Raw genomic sequence first — 17,559 nt, forward strand, 5'->3', positions numbered from 1 at the left:
GACTTGTTGGACATCAAAGGGAGGAGAGGCTTTGGCCCTGAGAAGGCTCGATGCCCCAGTGTAGGGGAATGCCAGAGCAGGGAAGTGGGAGTGGGTGGGTGGTGAGCGGGGAGGGGGGGGGGAAATGGGATAGGGGGTTTTTGGAGGCAAAACCAGAAAGGGGATAACGTTTAAAATGTAAATAAAGAAAATATCTAATAAAAATGTATTTTCAAAAAAAAAGAAGAAGAAAGCCTTATACATAAGTCCTGGATGAGGGCTCATTTCTAAAGAACAAATGGATTTGGTAAGGAACTCATGGAGAGACAAGAATCCCTCTAGGTTGATGTGCCCCACCATGTGAGCCATCTGTTTAACGGAGCAGAACAGTGAGACTCAAGACAGGGCCGGTAACATACCACCTATGAGAGCCTGGTTAGTTCACAACAGTCGCAGCTCTGGACGGCTACGCTGCTGTCTCCTAGGCTGCCTGACAGCACTGCCACCAGAGACAGGCTCCAGGGCAGGAAAAGTAAATCAGAAAAGACAGGGGGAATCCTAAGGAGGAGAGAGCATTTGAGACACTGGGTTGGAAGCATAGGGAAGTCATCTCCTCCGTGGACACGGCTCTGGAAGGTGCTTCTGATTTATTTACGTATTTGCTTTGTCATATGTCCCTAGTGAGAGGTCAGCTCTTCCACACTATATGTCCAGGTCCTATGGGTCTGGCCCATATAAGGTACAAGCAGTCACTCACTAGTTATCAGCTAAGTGACTACAAATACGTGGCTACATGTATACCTCTCTAGATGTATACATAACTATGGTATCATCCCAGGATTCATCAACAAGTCTATAACCATCTCTTCACATAGATATGCATTGCCTATTTGTGTATACATCTTTGCATCTACGAAGATATTTAAGACTAGAATAACAAAGTCACATGCTTCCCCAAGTAGAGGAGACTCTAACACTTCAAAGACCTTTAGCTCACCTGTCTATCAAAAATACACATTCCTGCCTACCAGCTAATAACACAGATGTCCAAAAATGAGGAATTTGCCGGGTGGTGGTGGCGGCGCACACCTGTAATTTCAGCACTCTGGGAGGCAGAGGCAGGCAGATTTCTGAGTTCCAGGCCAGCTTGGTCTACAGAATGAGTTCCAGGACAGCCAGGGCTACACAGAGAAACCCTGTCTCAAAAAAAACAAAAAAAAAAAAAAAAAAACAAAAAAAAAAATGAGGAATTTTATAAATGCTCAATGCAAAAAATAAAAAAGTGTTTTTAGCTTAACAAACATTACATTTCTCAAGTCTTTCCAGACTCCTTGTCTCTGTTTATTAATTGTCAATATGATCAAGGAGGGAAGCATAGATAAATGTGTCTATAACTGTAACAGGTAATGCTCAGAACTGTAACAAGCAGGCTAGAGTCCATCTCTAAAGTTGTACCATATGCAGGAAATTACAGTATGACAATCACAGACTGACTGCTTTCTGAACACACAAGGTTTCAGATACTGGGTTCCATTTATATATATATATATAACTTAAACCTTAGAATAACCCTGGGAAGGAAATATAATTGTCTATATAAATAAGAAAACCAAGATCCCCAGATTTAGGTAACTTCCTGGAGATATTTGCTCTGGGGCTGGCTATAACACAGAATTTAAAGTTTAAATTGTTTTCAACGAAGTAAGTGCTTTTTACAGCTTTGCAGACACCGAGTTTGAGGATGTATGCTGATAGTAGGTGTACTTAACTGTCATTCTCTGAACGCAGAGACCAAGTTAAAGAATGAAGGCTACCCTAGGTTTAAGGCAACAAGGAGCAAATGTATCCCAGAAACCATCTATCTGCCTCTGTTTATCACACCAAGAAACCTTTCGCTCTTGACTGTGTCCTTTCAAAAGAAATCTATTTTCTAACAGGGCTTCAATATACATAACAGGTCTTTTCATCGCAAGCCAGTGGAAAGTTCCTTGCTCATCTCCAGTCGTTTCTTGAACTGAGGAGACATGCGTGCCTTCTGTCTGTAGAGAGCCACAGGCTGGTGTACAGCCCACCCGCCAGGAGCCCAACAGACAGCACTGCTAAGGTGGAAAAGAAGTCATCTGTGTGTACTTTCAAGGGCAGCAGAATTACTTTAAAAGCTAACACTGGCAGAGTGAAGAAGGTCCGGCTGCCAGGGGAGAAAAGAGAAAGACCTCCCCTCTAAATTTGAAAGGAAACATCAGCTTCTCAAAAGGAAACATTCCTCTAGATTATGGAAGAACTGTTTAACCTCCGGCCTTTCCAAAAGTAGGCCTAAGGAGGGAAATTATTTATTTTTAAAGATTTTGCTTTAGACTATAAAAGCAGTGAGAAAGGTTTCTATTGGCTCTTGCCTGTCTCTCGCCCCTCCCTCAGACCACTACAGAAAAGACCAGCAAGGCAATAACTTGGTGCCAGGGCTGAAGATGAGAAGGCACTGCCCCGTGGGCCGGGTTAGAGCCCACCAGTTCCCCCAACATGCGTGTAACAGGCAAAGAGATTCTTATCTGCGCTGTAGTCTGGCTACCCAACTTCTGCTGCAAACCTGTCTTCTGTTCCTCAAATTAGCACCTCCCCCAAGAGGAGAAACTACCAGCTGGAGAATTCTGTACTGTCCTCTTTCAAAGCGGCCTTGGGTTATGTTTTCTGATTCCAAGTCCTTCCCTCACGTAAACCTCCCACAAACATTCCGGAGTCTAAGAAAAAACAAAAGGAGGCCGTGGCTTTGCAGGGTTAGAGTGGTAAAGATTCCAGCACCTGTGTCATAGATAAGGAATGACCTTGGGCTAGGAACTTGTTCTACCAGAGAATCGGTCAGAAAGAGAAAATATGTCATCCAAAATTTGTTGAAATTCCAACACAAAAATCACGCAGGTCCGACGCTTAGTGGGTCATGGTTCCGTGCTCCGGACTCGCAATCGGCACACTGCGCAAAGCCACGGTGAAGGCCTGGCTAGTTTTCATGTTTTCGTGACTGGAGGGTTTGCCCATCATTCCCGCATGGTTGATTTATGTTACAAACTGTCCCCAAACGCTTCTTAACCTACTTCTAGCTTACTTCTCTTTAGCACCAAGCATCCCCAGAGACTCTAAGTTGTCCTGGGTCTCCCTTCCCACAGAGATGGGTCAATTGCAAATACAGCACGGACTAGGGAACAGATAATAAATCTTTGATTTCTCAAAGGTACCTTGAAACGTCTTTTGGGATGAGGGATGGACAGAGACCCTGACTTAAGTCTCTAGGTTGGGCACGGCACAGAAGGCACAGGGCAGAGACGCCTCACATGCGACCCTGTCTTCTGCACACTAGCAGGAAGGGATGCTGGAGGGCAGCAGGCCAGCAGTAGGTACCTGAACAGTCTGGCTGACGTCTGGTTCGTCCTCCAAGCAGCGCGCTGTGCCAGCACCCCTTGCACGATCTCCTTCTCGTTGGGCAGCCGGTAGACAGGGAAGACGTAGAGCCAACAGAGGACCACCACGCAGAGGGCACTGGCTCCCACGGGTAGCCGGGTACGCGGGAATTTCCGCGCCAGCATGGCCATGGCCCCTCTGGATGTATGTAGGGCCCGCCCGCAGGGGCTCATCGCAGCCTCGGTGTCCCAGTCAGTTTACCCTCAGCACAACGCTGGGCAAAGTGGCAGCGGAAGATGCCCCCGTGGCCGGCCCCCCATGCACACACACCTTTGGCTTTCCAGCTCGCAAACGCACAGCTGGGGAACCCCCACGCCACGGCCCCAGAGGTCAGCTACAAGGATCTTTGCCAATGCAACTTTTACTGGGATGTCTTGCTAGAGGAAGTGGCCTCCGGGCAAATCAGGAGCCTTAGTCTCTTTCCCTGCAGGCGGCGGGCGCTGAAGGGGTCTGAGAGCAGTGGTGCCGGTTGCTCCCGCCCTTACTGCAGCATCACGGTCGCCCTCGGCTGGGGTCCTGGAAGAGGCGCGGCTGGCTCCCGGACGTCTGATGGGTTGTGTCCCTTCCAGAAAGAGATGCTCCTGCGCCCTGCACCGCCCTTTCCCCGCCTCCTGCGCCGCCGCGGTGCCCGGCACCCCCCAGATGCGCTCTCCGCGCCACACCAAGTCCTTGGAAATTTCCACGATGGCCCGGGACCGCTAGCCCACCCCTGGCGCCTCGGCCGCGCCCGCCAGGACCCTCGCTCCGCGCCCCTCACGGGCAACCCTAGAACTCTCTCTCATCAGTTCAGTCAGCGGTGCGCCGCAGCCTTCCGCTGCACCCTGGACTCCGCAGACACGCGCCCCGGGATTGGTGGAAATCAAGGTCTCCCCCGCCCTCCCCCACCCGCGAAATTGCCTCCCGTGACCTGCTTGGGGCCGCGACGCTAGCCCAGGGTGCAGGCCCCTCGCCGCTGCCCTTGTTCTCCGCAGAGGGAGGCAGACAATAAGAGAGGCAGCCCTTCTGGTGCGTGCATGCACACGCGCATATGTCTGTCCCTGAGTATGCACAGACTGGGGACCCGCACTCCTTGTGCCCAGGCTGCTGTCACCCTCCCCTTTCTGGAATTGATTGGTTATAACCGAGCAGTGAGGAGGCTGGCGAATATTTATTCCTTCCCGGGTTCCCTTAATCAGATCAGCCCATGCTGAGCTATGATTCCATGCACGCACTTGCGTGCGCGCGCGTGCGCGTTCTCGCGAGCGCGCGCGCGCGCGCACACACACACACACACACACACACACACACACACACACACGAGTGATGCTAGCGGGCACAAGGGGAGATGCGTGCACACTGGGATCCACCACCTTGCCTCCATCCTACAGAGAATAGAGGGGCATTCTCATAAGCATGCGGCTGGCGTTCGCAGGCAGACCTTGGGGGAGATAACGCCTCCTCTGCCTCTGTAGATTAAAAAGCTGTTTATTCTTAAAAGGCTGCAAAGGCAAGCTTATCACAATCACGACCTTGGAAACATGCCACCCGCCTGGACCCGCCTAGTGGAGAGACTCACTGTAAGCCATTTCTGCTCGCTCTAGCAGAAGAGGAAAAGGCTCGGGTACCTCCTAGCGGCTGCCTATTCTATTTGCTTAAGCATCCTGTGCAAGGACAAAGAAGAAAGTCTGTAGCCTCCAAAACCAGCTAGCTTACTCCTCACAGGACAGAAACCTCAGGCCACAGTTTCATTTGTTCAGCCAAGAGCAGCACTCTAGAAGGCCCACACTGACTAGTTTGTGCCCTGCAGTCTTTTTTTGCACCTCAGTAGAAAGAAGTGAAACTTGAGACTTTGGTGCCGTTATCTACCAAACGCGGACAACTTTCTACCAGCATTTCTCTGCATTTCTCAGGAAGACCGCTTTGTGCTCCTATAGGCAGGCAGTGCCCAGAGTGGAACCTAATACCGTTAGTTAAAATAAAGACTTCTCCCGCCGCTGTTAGAAGCTTGCGGATCATATAGAGGACCTGTATTCAGTCCCTAGCACTCACTACAGGCAGGCAGCTCACAATTACAAATCTAACTGGGATGGGGGTTAGGGGTGGCGTCTTTTGGGGCACCTGCACATATATATATATACATACCTCCACACAGTTACAGGCACATAATTTAAAAATACAATAAATATTAAAATAAAATGAAGATTCCTCCCCCCCCCCCAACTTCCTCTGTTCTAGGAAGGCACAATAGGGACATTTACCATCTTTGAGGACTTTAGGCACATCATCAATCGCTTTTCCTCCCTATAATTTAAACAAAGCACAAATGATCCCAATTTCTCTTCCTCTGGGTCTCCATATAGCTGAATAGTAAATGAAATAAACCTACAAGCAAAAGATCATACAGGGGTTGTGAGGACCCATGGGAACCTTTCCCGTTTAGTACTGTGTTACAATGTAAACACACTGCGTTCACTGTTTTCCAACCTGTGGGCGACCTTTATCTTATGTTAAACCCCACCCCACCCCACCCCACCCCCGGTTCTGAGGAGCATTAACAATGACTTCAGTGTTATTTCCCTTATCTTTCCCGGTCTTCCGGGTGTCCTGTCTGTCAGTCTGTAGCAGCCACAGTCTTAAGTATGTTTTTCCTCCCTTCCTACATACATACAAATTTATTGATTCATTAAAGGGTAAGTGGCCATTAAATTCTCCCTGATAATATGGTAGTTGCAGACCACCTAAAACACTAGCTTCCATGCCAGCAAGATGGCTCAGTGGGTCAAAGCACTCACCATCTGAGCTTGAAGACTAGGGTTCTGTCCCCAGAACACAGCATAGAGTTGATTGCTGAAAGGTATCTTCTGACCCTCACATCTATACCATGACAGGCTTACTCATATTCATTACACACACATACAATAATAACAATGACAATAAATAATAATAATGATAATAATAATAATAAAATGATGGTGGTGGTGATGATGATGACAACGACGACATGACGACGATGTTGATGCAGGCTTTGCGGTGTTTTGCTCAGGGACTGTAATTCCTGGTCTCATCCCCTTTGACCTGCTCCAGATGCTCCTGGAATTTTCTGATTCAGGTGAATGTTTAGACTCTCAAATGAGCTTTTCTGTTGCAAGTACTTTCCATACAGAACTCTCCCTCAGCCACTGGGAACTAAGACTGGTCTGCGTGAGAACTGCATGGGCCGCGTCTGCATGACTGGAAGAATGCAGGGAAGGTAGCTTTCATTCTTCATGTCGGCTCAGAGGCCAACGCAAGCCTGTCCGCATACAAGCTCAAGAAAGAACTGCTTCTTGGTTCTATAAAACGTCCAGCCTCAAAATTACTTGGACCATTGCTAACTCGACACCGTGTAAGGCAAAGGCACCTGTGTCTTAGTGTCTTAAGTTAAATATCCTACCTTGACGTCAGGTTTCCTTTGATATTGAATCACTGAAGGGAAGGGAAGGGTGTGCTGGAGCTGCTGGAGGAGAGGGGTGTTAGCAGGTACAGTTCGCTGGCTTGTTAAGTGGGCAGACGATGACACTGGTGTCCAGAGGGGAATCCTCAGCTGTACACTAATAACCGTACATGCTACAGTCTTGGGGACACAGCAGAGGGCTAGATTAACTGTTATAGGGTAAATAATCAAGTCAAAATCGAGCTTCTCAGTCTGACTTCGGGTGTCCAACCTCGCTCTCCACCTCACGGGAGCTGGGCTCTCCTGCTCGCCCCTGAGCATGCCTGACTGGCATCTGTGAGTTTCTGGGATCCTCCTGTCTCTGCCTCCCGTCATGCCACGAGTTACACTGGGATTACGCAATCATGTCATCACCTCCACCTTCTTGAGCGTTGTGAAGATCTGAACTCAGCTCATCTTGCTTGTAGGGCGAGCATTTTACCCTCTGGGCAATCATCCCAGCCCCTAGGTGAGGAATCTTTAGAAAAATAATCGGAGACAAAAGAGCAGGGCTGAGCAGGGGGCAGAGATAAGGAAGAGAGAAACAGGGAGATTGTAGGTCAAAGGGTGACGAGGTCCACAGAACTAACACAGCACAGAGACTGTAATAAACAGAATAATATTATATTAGAGATTATTATAAAAGCAAAATTGATTTTGGCAGCTCATGTCAACAAAGGTAGCAGCTGCTCCTAATGGTATGCTACTTTGTTTCATTATATGACCCACTCACCTTTCATCTGTATCCCACAGTATATGATATAAGCCTTAAATATAGATAATAAAGTGTATTTAAATAAAATAAAAATTGTAATTAATACCAGAAATACATACAGTGTATGTGTGCTAATTCTCCACAGCCCGCTTCACGGCCTTGCTCCCTGACCTGGAGGGGGAGGGGCAGGGAGTGATCTCATGAACTGGCTTGTTTGTGGTGACTCAGATCGGTCAGTGACTATCGCTGGGCAGTGGAGGCACGTGCCTTACATTTACATTTTTCTTATATTTAAATACATTTTATCATCTAGATTTAAGGCTTATAACATATACTATGGGATACATAGGGTTAGGGTTAGTGTTAGTGTTAGGGTTAGGGTTAGGGTGTGCCTAGGATGCCCCTCCCCATCCCCCATCCCCCTTCCAGGTCAGGGAGCAAGGCCGTGGAGCAAGCTGTGGAGAATTAGCACACACACTCTATTTCTGGTATTAATTACAATTTTTATTATATTTAAATACATTTTATTATCTATATTTAAGGCTTATAACATATACTAAGGGATACAAATGAAAGGTAAATGGGTCATATAATGAAACAAAGTAGCATACCATTATCCCAGCACTTGGGAGGTAGAGGGAGGTGGATTTCTGAGTTCATGGCCAGCCTGGTCTACAGAGTGAGTTCTAGGACAGCCAGGGCTACACAGAGAAACCCTGTCTTGAAAAACCAAAAAAAAAAAAAAAAAAAAAAAAAAAAATCAGTGACTATCGCAGTCACAGGAGAAACCCAACACACCAAGTGGCCCTGACAGAGCCTTGGTTAGCTAAACTTCTTCTCTATCACAACCTTAGAAGAAATTCAGGAAAAGTTCCCCTTTTCATGGGAAGGAAGGACAGACACTTGACATCACTTTCTCTATGAGATAGTTGAACTCTACAGTATATTTTAGCAGCGTGGTAGGTTAGATTTTGGAATCAATCACAATCAGACGAAAGGTGAGGGGCTGGAGAGATGGCTCCACGGAGAAGAATGAGCTCACTCTTACAGAGGAGCAGAGTTCAGTTCCCAGCACCAGGCCCCGGAGCTCACCACCTCTTAGAACTCTGGCTCAGAAGGATCAGACACCTCTGGCTTACAGAGAGAGCAGGAAGGGAAGGGGAGAGAAGGGGAAGGAAGAAAGGGAGAGAGGGAGGGAGGGGGAGAGAGAGAGATCCTGTACAGGAGCCTAGTCCTTAAGAGGAGAAAGCCCACATTGACTTGAAAACAATAGAAAACAGTAGGGGCGCAGTCAAGAGATGGGAACTTCCCAAATACATCCAGCTCTCTAGTTCCTGACCGTGACCCACCATCTCAGCCATGCCCTCCCTGCCCGGCAGGATGGACTGACTGTACAAGGCAATGCTAAACCAAAGAAACACCCCCACCTCTCAGTTGCTTGTCTGAAATTCTGTTACATCAAGAAAAGTAACGGACAGAATGGTCTCCTAACACCATGATAAGCTACGGTCTGTGGTGGACACTGGCACACTGGCTACAGAACCCGGGAGGGCACTGCCCATGCATAAGGGAGGACTGGGCCACGAGGGTACATATGTGGGGAAGTCCGGCCAATTTTCTCTTTGTTTGGTTTGGTTTGGTTTTGGTTTTGGTTTTTTTTCAAGACAGGGTTTCTCTGTATAGTCCTGGCTGTCCTGGAACTCACTCTGTAGACCAGGCTGGCCTCGAACTCAGAAATCTGCCTGCCTCTGCCTCCCAAGTGCTGGGCTTAAAGGCAAGCGCCACCACTGCCCAGTCCCACCTTTGTTTTTTAACTTTTTATTGATTCTTTGTGAGTTTCCTAACATGCATCCAATCCCACTTTTCTCCTGTCCCTTTCTACCCACCTTGCAAACTAAAATAAAACAAAAGCATTTAAATTTAAATAAAAATATATTGTCACGGGAGCCACAGTGTTGTCATAGTGTGTCACGTGGCACCCCCTTTTGACCAAATACGTTCACTTGCAAATGTTCACTGTAATGAGTCCCTAGTCTGATTCAAGGCTTCTGCTACACCATCAATACTGGATCCTCACGGGACTCCTCTCGGTTATCCTGTTGTTCCCTGAGTCATGGAGATCCTGCAGCTTCAATCTGCAGGATCCGCCCCTTCCTGTGCTCCAGCAATTCACAGAGGGGGTAGATGTCAGGGGTAGATACTCACAGCCCTGGATCCCGGCCTGGGTGGTGGCTGAACTAGACATTCTGCCAGTTCAACCACGCCCATGCTGGAAGGATGAGCTCTCCTGAGTGCCTCAGCCGCTGAGGGGTGGAGCTGGCTCCGCACAGCCGGTGGACATCAGCATGGCCCCAGGTCGCAGCCCAGACAAGAGCATCCACACGGCCTCTGGTGGTAACATGGGACCTAGACCTCAACACAGATCCCTGTTGTGCATGGACACAGACACAGACATGGCCCTCAGCAGCAGCACGGCCTGGGACATCACCATGGCCTCTGGCGGAAGCACAGGATGCTCACATCAAGCTGTTCCTCAGCACCCTCGAGTCTCCAGCTCTGCCTCTCCTCGGAATGCTCGACCCCTTGTGCTTCTCTTTCTCTTCCATCTCTCCACCTAGTACTTGTGGCGGCTCCTGCTTTGAGTGAGCCTCTGGCCAGCTTTGGCTTTTGTTTTTGTTTTGTTTTTAAAGAATTATTTATTTTATGTATATAAGTATACTGTAGCTGTCTTCAGATGCACCAGAAGAGGAAATCGGATCCCATTACAGATGGTTGTGAGCTACCATGTGATTGGTGGGAATTGAACTCGGGACCTTCGGAAGATCAGTCAGTGCTCTTAACCACTGAGCCATCTCTCCAGCCCCCACCTTTGTTTTTTGAGAGTTTTCTCACTGAACTGACAGCAGTGTGTCTAGACAGCTGGCCAGAGGGTCTTCCTGGATTTTCCTCCACAGAGGTGGGATTATAGGCACATGCCACTGTGCCTGCTTTTTCTGTGGGTGCTGAGAAGTGGACTCAGGTCTTACTGCTTAGACTGTAAGTGTGATACTAACTCAGCCTGACCTTATCCCCCGATGTAGTTTTCTATATATTAGTGTTTTAGCCCCAAATGAGATAGCATAAATGTTCAATTTCTTTTAATTTAAACTTTTTAGAATATGGATGTGTGGGTGTTTGGGCTGTATGTATATCTGTGCACCATGTTAGTGCCTGGTGCCTCTGGAAGCCAGGAGAGAGATAATCTGAAACTAGAATACAGACAGTGGAGAGTCACCGTGTGTCTCAGTTAGGGTTTACTGCTGTGAACAGACACCATGACCAAGGCAAGTCTTATAAAGAACATTTAATTAGGGCTGGCTTACAGGGTCAGAGGTTCAGTCCATTATCATCAAGGTGGGAGCATGGCAGCATCCAGGCAGGCATGGTGGTGCAGGGGGAACTGAGATTTCTATATCTTCATCTGAAGGATGCTAGCACAATACTGGCTTCTAGGCAGCTAGGAAGAGGGTCTTAAAGGCCACACCCACAGTGACACATCTACTCCTACAAGGCCACACCCACTCCAACACAGCCACTCCTTCTAATAGTACCACTCCCTGGGCTGAGCATATATAATCCATCACATCATGTGTGTGCTGGGATTCAAACACAGGTCCTCTGAAGAATAGCCAGCATCTCTCCAAACCTCTAATAAAAAATCCTTTGAGATGAGTCTCACTACACAGCTAGAACTCTCCTCAAGCTGGTGATCATCTTTCCCAGTCCTCTAAGTGCTGGAGTTAGCCGTGTGAGCCACTCCACCTTGCTCAGCTTCCAGACTTGACTGTCAGTCATGCAAGTAGCTTTGTTCCCTTCCACCAGAATGCTTGAATATTTTCCTTATTGTTCCAATATGGGTTGGCTTCTTATTTTCCATCCCTCCTTATTAGCCCTTAATGTCATCAATAACTATCATAATATGCTCTATTTGATCTCCTCTATTGGAATGTCAATTTTGTGACCTGAGAACACATGACTGAAGTTCAGAGCTTTAACTAGAAGTCTATATAAATATGTATATAACATATTTAACTATGTTTACCTTCAATAACACTGTGAGGTGTGGGTATCTTAAGGTGTGGGGGAGGGACTCCCAGGTCCTCCTCCTTGATTCTTGTCACATTGGTGACATTTACTTCATTTATTTTTATGTCATAATCTTCCCATATGCTGTTAAATGATAGAGATAAATTAGGTGCTAGATAGATGACAGATGATAGATAGATGGATAGACAATAGATAGATGATAGATACATAGATAAATGATAGATGATAGATAAATGACAGATGATAGCTAGTTAGATGATAGCTAGATAATAGATACATAAATAATAGATGATATATACATACAGACAGAGATGACAGATAATATGGATATATAGATAGATGGTAAACAATAGATGATAGATAGATAGATAGAGACAGATAACAGATAGATAGATAATAGATAGATGGCAGATAATAGATATATAGATACATAGGTAATAGATGATAGATAGATGACAGATAAATAGATAATAGATATATATTTCATATGTTCCTACATGTTGTTGGAATTTCTATTACCTTAAATGAAAAAAAAAAAACCTTATTTATCATGTCATCTTAGTTTCTACATGCATTTCCTTCTCTTGAGAGAACTACTCTTTTTTAGAGTCACACTGCTGATAATAAATTACTTCTGGCTTTCCTGAGTGTAGACACTAGCCTTTGCTAATGAAGGTTAACTTTACTGGATAGAAGTTCTAGGTTTAAACCAGGTGGTGGCAGTCCACACCTTTAGTCCCAGCACTCAGAAGCAGAGGGCAAGCAGATATCTTTGAGTGTGAGACCAGCCTGGTCTACAAAGCAAATTCCAAAACAGCCATGACTGCACAGAGAAACCCTGTCTTTAAAATCCAAAAATAAATAATAAACAAATAAATAATCAATCCAAGGTCTGAGACAGTTGTAGTAGCTTATGTCTCTTTTCCTAGCACTTGGGAGGAAGAGGCAGGCAGATTTAGGAATCTCTGAGTTCAAGACCAGCCTGGTCTACAGAGGAAGTTCTAGGACAGCTAGGGCTACACAGAGAAACCCTGTCTTGAAAGACAAAAACAAACAAACAAACAAACAAAAGGATCAAGGTTGATGATTTAAAAGACTATCAGAGGATGGCTGAATAGCTCAGAGCACTGGCTATTCTTCCAGAATCCCCAGTCCAATGCCCAGCACCCACATGCCCCTCACAACTGTCTGTAGCTTTAGTTGTAAAGGATCCAGCACCCTCTTCTGGCCTCCTCAGGTGCCTGCACTTACATGTACATATCCAAATATAATAGGCATATACATAAAGATAAAATAAATCTTTAAATTAATAATAACAATATTAATAATAACAATGGAGCTCGCACACCCTCTTCTGTCCTCCTTGGGCACTGCATGTATATAGTGCACAGACGCAGATACAGGCAAAGCACTCACATACAGATTAAAATAAATAAACAAACAGATAAATAAATAAAGATGTGCACTTTGGAAAGACGGAAAGAGGAAGAGATCAATGGCTACAGAATGAGAAGGATGAGCATAAAGAGAATACATTACACACCGTGAAAATCTGATTTAAAGTTGAAAACCCTAAATCACTAGGAACAAAGGTCTGATGTGCACACTGTGATCCCAGCACTTCTGAGATGGAAGCGGGGGCAGGAGCCCAAGAAGAGCCTCACAGGAATGAGTCTCTGCTTCCAACAACCAAGAGGTAAAATAAAAACAAAAAATAAGGAAGAGATTTTGATGCACATTTTCACAAAATCTAGACGCAGAGGTAGAATTACCACATGAACAGCTGGAGCTCATTGTAATTTATTCTGAGGTTATTTAAAAACTATAGTGAACCATTACTAAATATCTACCAGAACATCTTATTAATTAAATGAAGGTTAATAAAATAATGAAAGATTAACTAATTAACTAAAAGCCATTGACAGTGCTAAATTCTCCTTAGCATGCAAAGCAGAGAGAACTCCCATCCACCCATGACTGGCAGCAAGGCAGCCTGACAGGCCCCTGGGAAAGCCTGACATCTTGAGACAGTCAGCAATCCCACTGTCCTTTATTTATCCAAAAGAAACAAAGATGCGAGTCACACAAAGGCCTGTAAGCAGCCAAATACATAGTTGCCCAATGTGGAAACCACCTAAATACCCTTCCACTGGTGAGTGTCAAATTCTGGCGCATTTATAAAAGAGTCGTGAGTCAACAGTTTAAAGAAGAAAGCAGCCATCGATACAAGAGCAAATCTCAAAACACATCCTAGTAAGTAGAAAGAGTCATGCACTCTGCGCACTGCTACTGTACAATTCCACTACATCACGTGGCAGAAAGGGAGACTTCCCACAGGCACCATTCAGCTCAGTGGTACCAGGCACTGGGATTCTGCAGGAAATGATGACAAGAAGGTATCATGATAAATCACTCCGGGCTGTAAAACTGTTCTGCATTTCAATTGTGGTAATGCTGATTATACGACTATGAATAGTTCACCGCTCAGAACTGCAGCTAAGAAAGTTTTAATTTCACCATGTGCAAAATTAAAATCTAATCTTCTTAGATCCTTTCCAGAGTACTTTTAATCATCCCAAGGATTAGCGCTTTCCATACAGACCCATACAGAGAAATGATGGAAAGTCATTAAAAATGTTGTAGGTGGGAGGATCTTTTTTTAAATTGCAGCAATTCTCTCCATGAGTAAGAAACTTAGCAAAACTGCTGAAGGCTCCAACATCTGGGGAAAAATCACCTGAAGGCAATAGACAGAAGGAGAGAGAAAGAATTGACCAAGGTGACAAAGAAACAGGAGGGGAGAAATGGGGACAGGAAAAGGAAGAACAGAGCAGTGAAGAAGAGAAGGAGGAGAACAAGGGAAGGAGAGGGCACAGTGAGTAAAGGAAGAGGGACCTGGAAAGGGGAGATTCAAAAAAAATCAAATCCTGTCAGAAGTGAGGGCCACAGGAGGGTTTTAGATCTTTGTTATGCAGAATGTGTTTCCCAGGGCTGCAGCTATAAAACAAAACCAAAGACAACCAAGTGCCAAGTGTTACTTCTTGAAAAATTGATTTACATTTCTCATATAGTGAAACAAATTATGGAGTGTTCTCACTGCAAAAAGATGGCCAATTATTTCCCCTTAGCGCTGGAAGGAAAACACCACTGTCTCGCTCAGAAAATGAAATTGTCTAAATGTTCTTTTTATAGGTGTCCCAGATGGCAAAAAATGTTTCCTCCAGAGAAGTGAACTTGAAAATGACATTGAAATCAACTTAGAAGACAGATAAAGATGTGCACAAAGTTACTACCTATAAAGAGAGGATGCCTTAAAACATTGTAACAGACAAGATGGAGCTAGCAGGCACCTCCTGCTCCAGGAAACAATGCTAGCCCCTTCTAAGCATGTGGCATCTGCTGAACTATACCCTTGGAAGTTCAAAGATAGACCACTGAGAACAGTAAATAATTAAAATAATTAAAGGTTAACAGAGACAACCAGATTGGAAGGGCTGTTACTCACCACGTTGCCTTTCAGATGAACTCAGAATAATAATCTTCAACTCGATACTGTGTTTTCCAGTTTATACACCTAAGCATGTCAGACTGCTTACACAATCACTGATACCTAAACCACAGATGCCTTCGCGTGCCTCCATGTGAGCACTTAACACTAATAGTTAAGGGCCCGGAGCAGCTCAGTCGGCAGAGAGCACCTGCCGGAGTAACAGAGCCATGGCATGGTATGGTATGATGCTGGTGCGGTGACACATGCATGTATTCCCGAACTCAGAGCATCTTGTCTCCAACAGCATCCCCGGTTACACACTAGTCTGAGGCCAACCCGGAATATCAACCAAACCAAACAAAACTCTGCAAAAACTGGGAAGTTCAGTTCTTCGTTCTAAGATCAATGTATTAGTTACTTTGTTGCTGTGATAAAACAACTTGGCTAAAAAAGGAAAAAGGAAAAAAGATCTTATTTTGGCTTACCAGGTGGGAAACCCACAATGTCAGAGGATCCGTGGCAGCTGGCGTCAGAGCTGAAAGATGAGAGATGAAGGTACAAACTCCCAGCGTCCACCTGGGAGGACCGACTTCCTTCAGCAAGGCTCTTCCTCCTAAGGCTTCTATAACGCCCCCAAATGGTTCCACTAACTGGGGACCAAGCATTCAAACACTTGAGCGTTTGGGAGGCATTCCTCGGTCAAGTCACCGTAGGGCTCTGATCCTCATTCTTTAGCCCAGGATGGCCTCAAGCTCATGGTAATCCTCTGGGGTTGCAAGGATATGCCACCACATACCACTTACACGCAGTTCCTCAGAGTCACCCTCTGATGGTCATCAATCCCCACTCATTTTCCAAAGCCAAAACCAGCACATTTGACATCTCAGGCTTTCCTGCCTTTGCTGTCTTCTGGCCTCTCTCCCAGGCTCCAGCTGTTGCAAGTTCAGGCCCCTGATTGCGCCTGCTGATCAGCAGGGCAGGGGCTGCGGACTGAGGGCACAGCAGGGCAGGGGCTGCGGACTGAGGAGCACAGCAGGGCAGGGGCTGCGGACTGAGGGCACAGCAGGGCAGGGGCTGCGGACTGAGGAGCACAGCAGGGCAGGGGCTGCAGATTCAGGAGCACAGCAGGGCAGGGGCTGCGGACTGAGGGCACAGCAGGGCAGGGGCTGCGGACTGGCTTTCTCTGAGCCGCAGCATGCACTCTTGCTACTACTCCGTTACCGGTAGTTTACAATCAAGGACATTTTGTCCTTTCAGTTGGCGATATCTAGTGATACCGTGCTTACAGTTAAGGCAAGAGTCGGGTCCGGTACTGGTTGCATCTCATAGCGTGGGCAGGAACGGCGCTCGCCTATCTGAGGTGCACCGGACCACCTTCCACCCACCCTAGCCAAAACAGCCACATTGCCACTGCCCTGTATATCTTCTAACATCGTTATCCCTGTCTGGTACATCACTGCATTAGAGCTCTTATCGGTACTTATTGGGGTTTCTGAGCTGGGGAGGTTCGGAACCAATAGACGCTCTTGGTTCTAGGAAAGAGACTGGGCTCCGTTCCCTTCTGAAAGGCACTAAGAAGACATTTAAGTTCCCCCACGAGTGCCTAGACGATTTCTAAGAAGGGACTGAACCTTAGATTACATTTCATCCAAACTGAGAAGGTACCAGTGACGGAGGGCGCTCTGAGAAGCTCGCAAATGGGAGGACATGACCTGAATTGAGAATGTCTCTGTCTCTTGTGCGGGAGCCTCTGTGACAGAAACAGCAGCAGATGTCCCTCACCAACAGCAAAGAAAAAGAAGACAATCAGGAAGGGCTGGAGGTGCTGTGCTGACTCGGGTACACTCCACTGTCTTCACGGGGCTTAAGGAAATGTTCAGAGGGCTGGAGGTGACTCAGCCGTGAAGAGCACTGACTGCTCTTCTGGGGACCTGGGTTTGATTCCCAGCACCCACGCGGCAGCTCACAACTGTCTGTGACTCCAATCCCAGGGGGTCTGATGCCCTCGTCTCGACTTCTGGGATACTGCACACTCTTGGTGTACAGACAAAACACCCACATACACAAAATAGAAAAGAGAAAAGTTTAAGGGCCAGCGAGGTGGATGAGCAGGTGTAAGTGCTTGCGGCTAAGTCAGATAACCTGTCTCCACGTGCACACCGTGGCAATGCTCATGCCTGGCACCTGTGTGCCCCTCCTACACACACTATACTGGCTGGTTTTGTGTCAACTTGACAGAGCTGGAGTCATCATAGAGAGAGCAGCCTCCCTTGGGGAAGTGCCTCCATGAGATCTAGCTGTGGGGACATTTTCTCAATTAGTGATCAAGTGGTGAGAGCCCCTTGTGGGTGGTACCACCTTTGGGCTGGTGCTCTTGGGTTCTATAAG

At 46.6% G+C, this 17,559-nt stretch overlaps 1 protein-coding gene across 1 annotated transcript in view; it reads right to left on the reverse strand.

Annotated features, from left to right (window-relative positions):
* St8sia1 (ST8 alpha-N-acetyl-neuraminide alpha-2,8-sialyltransferase 1) overlaps window positions 1-4,103 on the reverse strand; it is a 132,391-nt gene extending 128,288 nt beyond the window's left edge. Inside the window, exon 1 of the mRNA XM_052172767.1 lies at window positions 3,370-4,103. Within this exon, the coding sequence (XP_052028727.1) occupies window positions 3,370-3,602 (233 nt within the window). The 5' untranslated portion in view covers window positions 3,603-4,103. The remainder of the gene's footprint in view (window positions 1-3,369) is intronic.
* Window positions 4,104-17,559: the final 13,456 nt, after the last annotated feature.

The sequence above is a fragment of the Apodemus sylvaticus genome, chromosome 2 (assembly GCF_947179515.1).
Source record: "Apodemus sylvaticus chromosome 2, mApoSyl1.1, whole genome shotgun sequence".
In the NCBI taxonomy this organism is placed as follows: Eukaryota; Metazoa; Chordata; class Mammalia; order Rodentia; family Muridae; genus Apodemus; species Apodemus sylvaticus.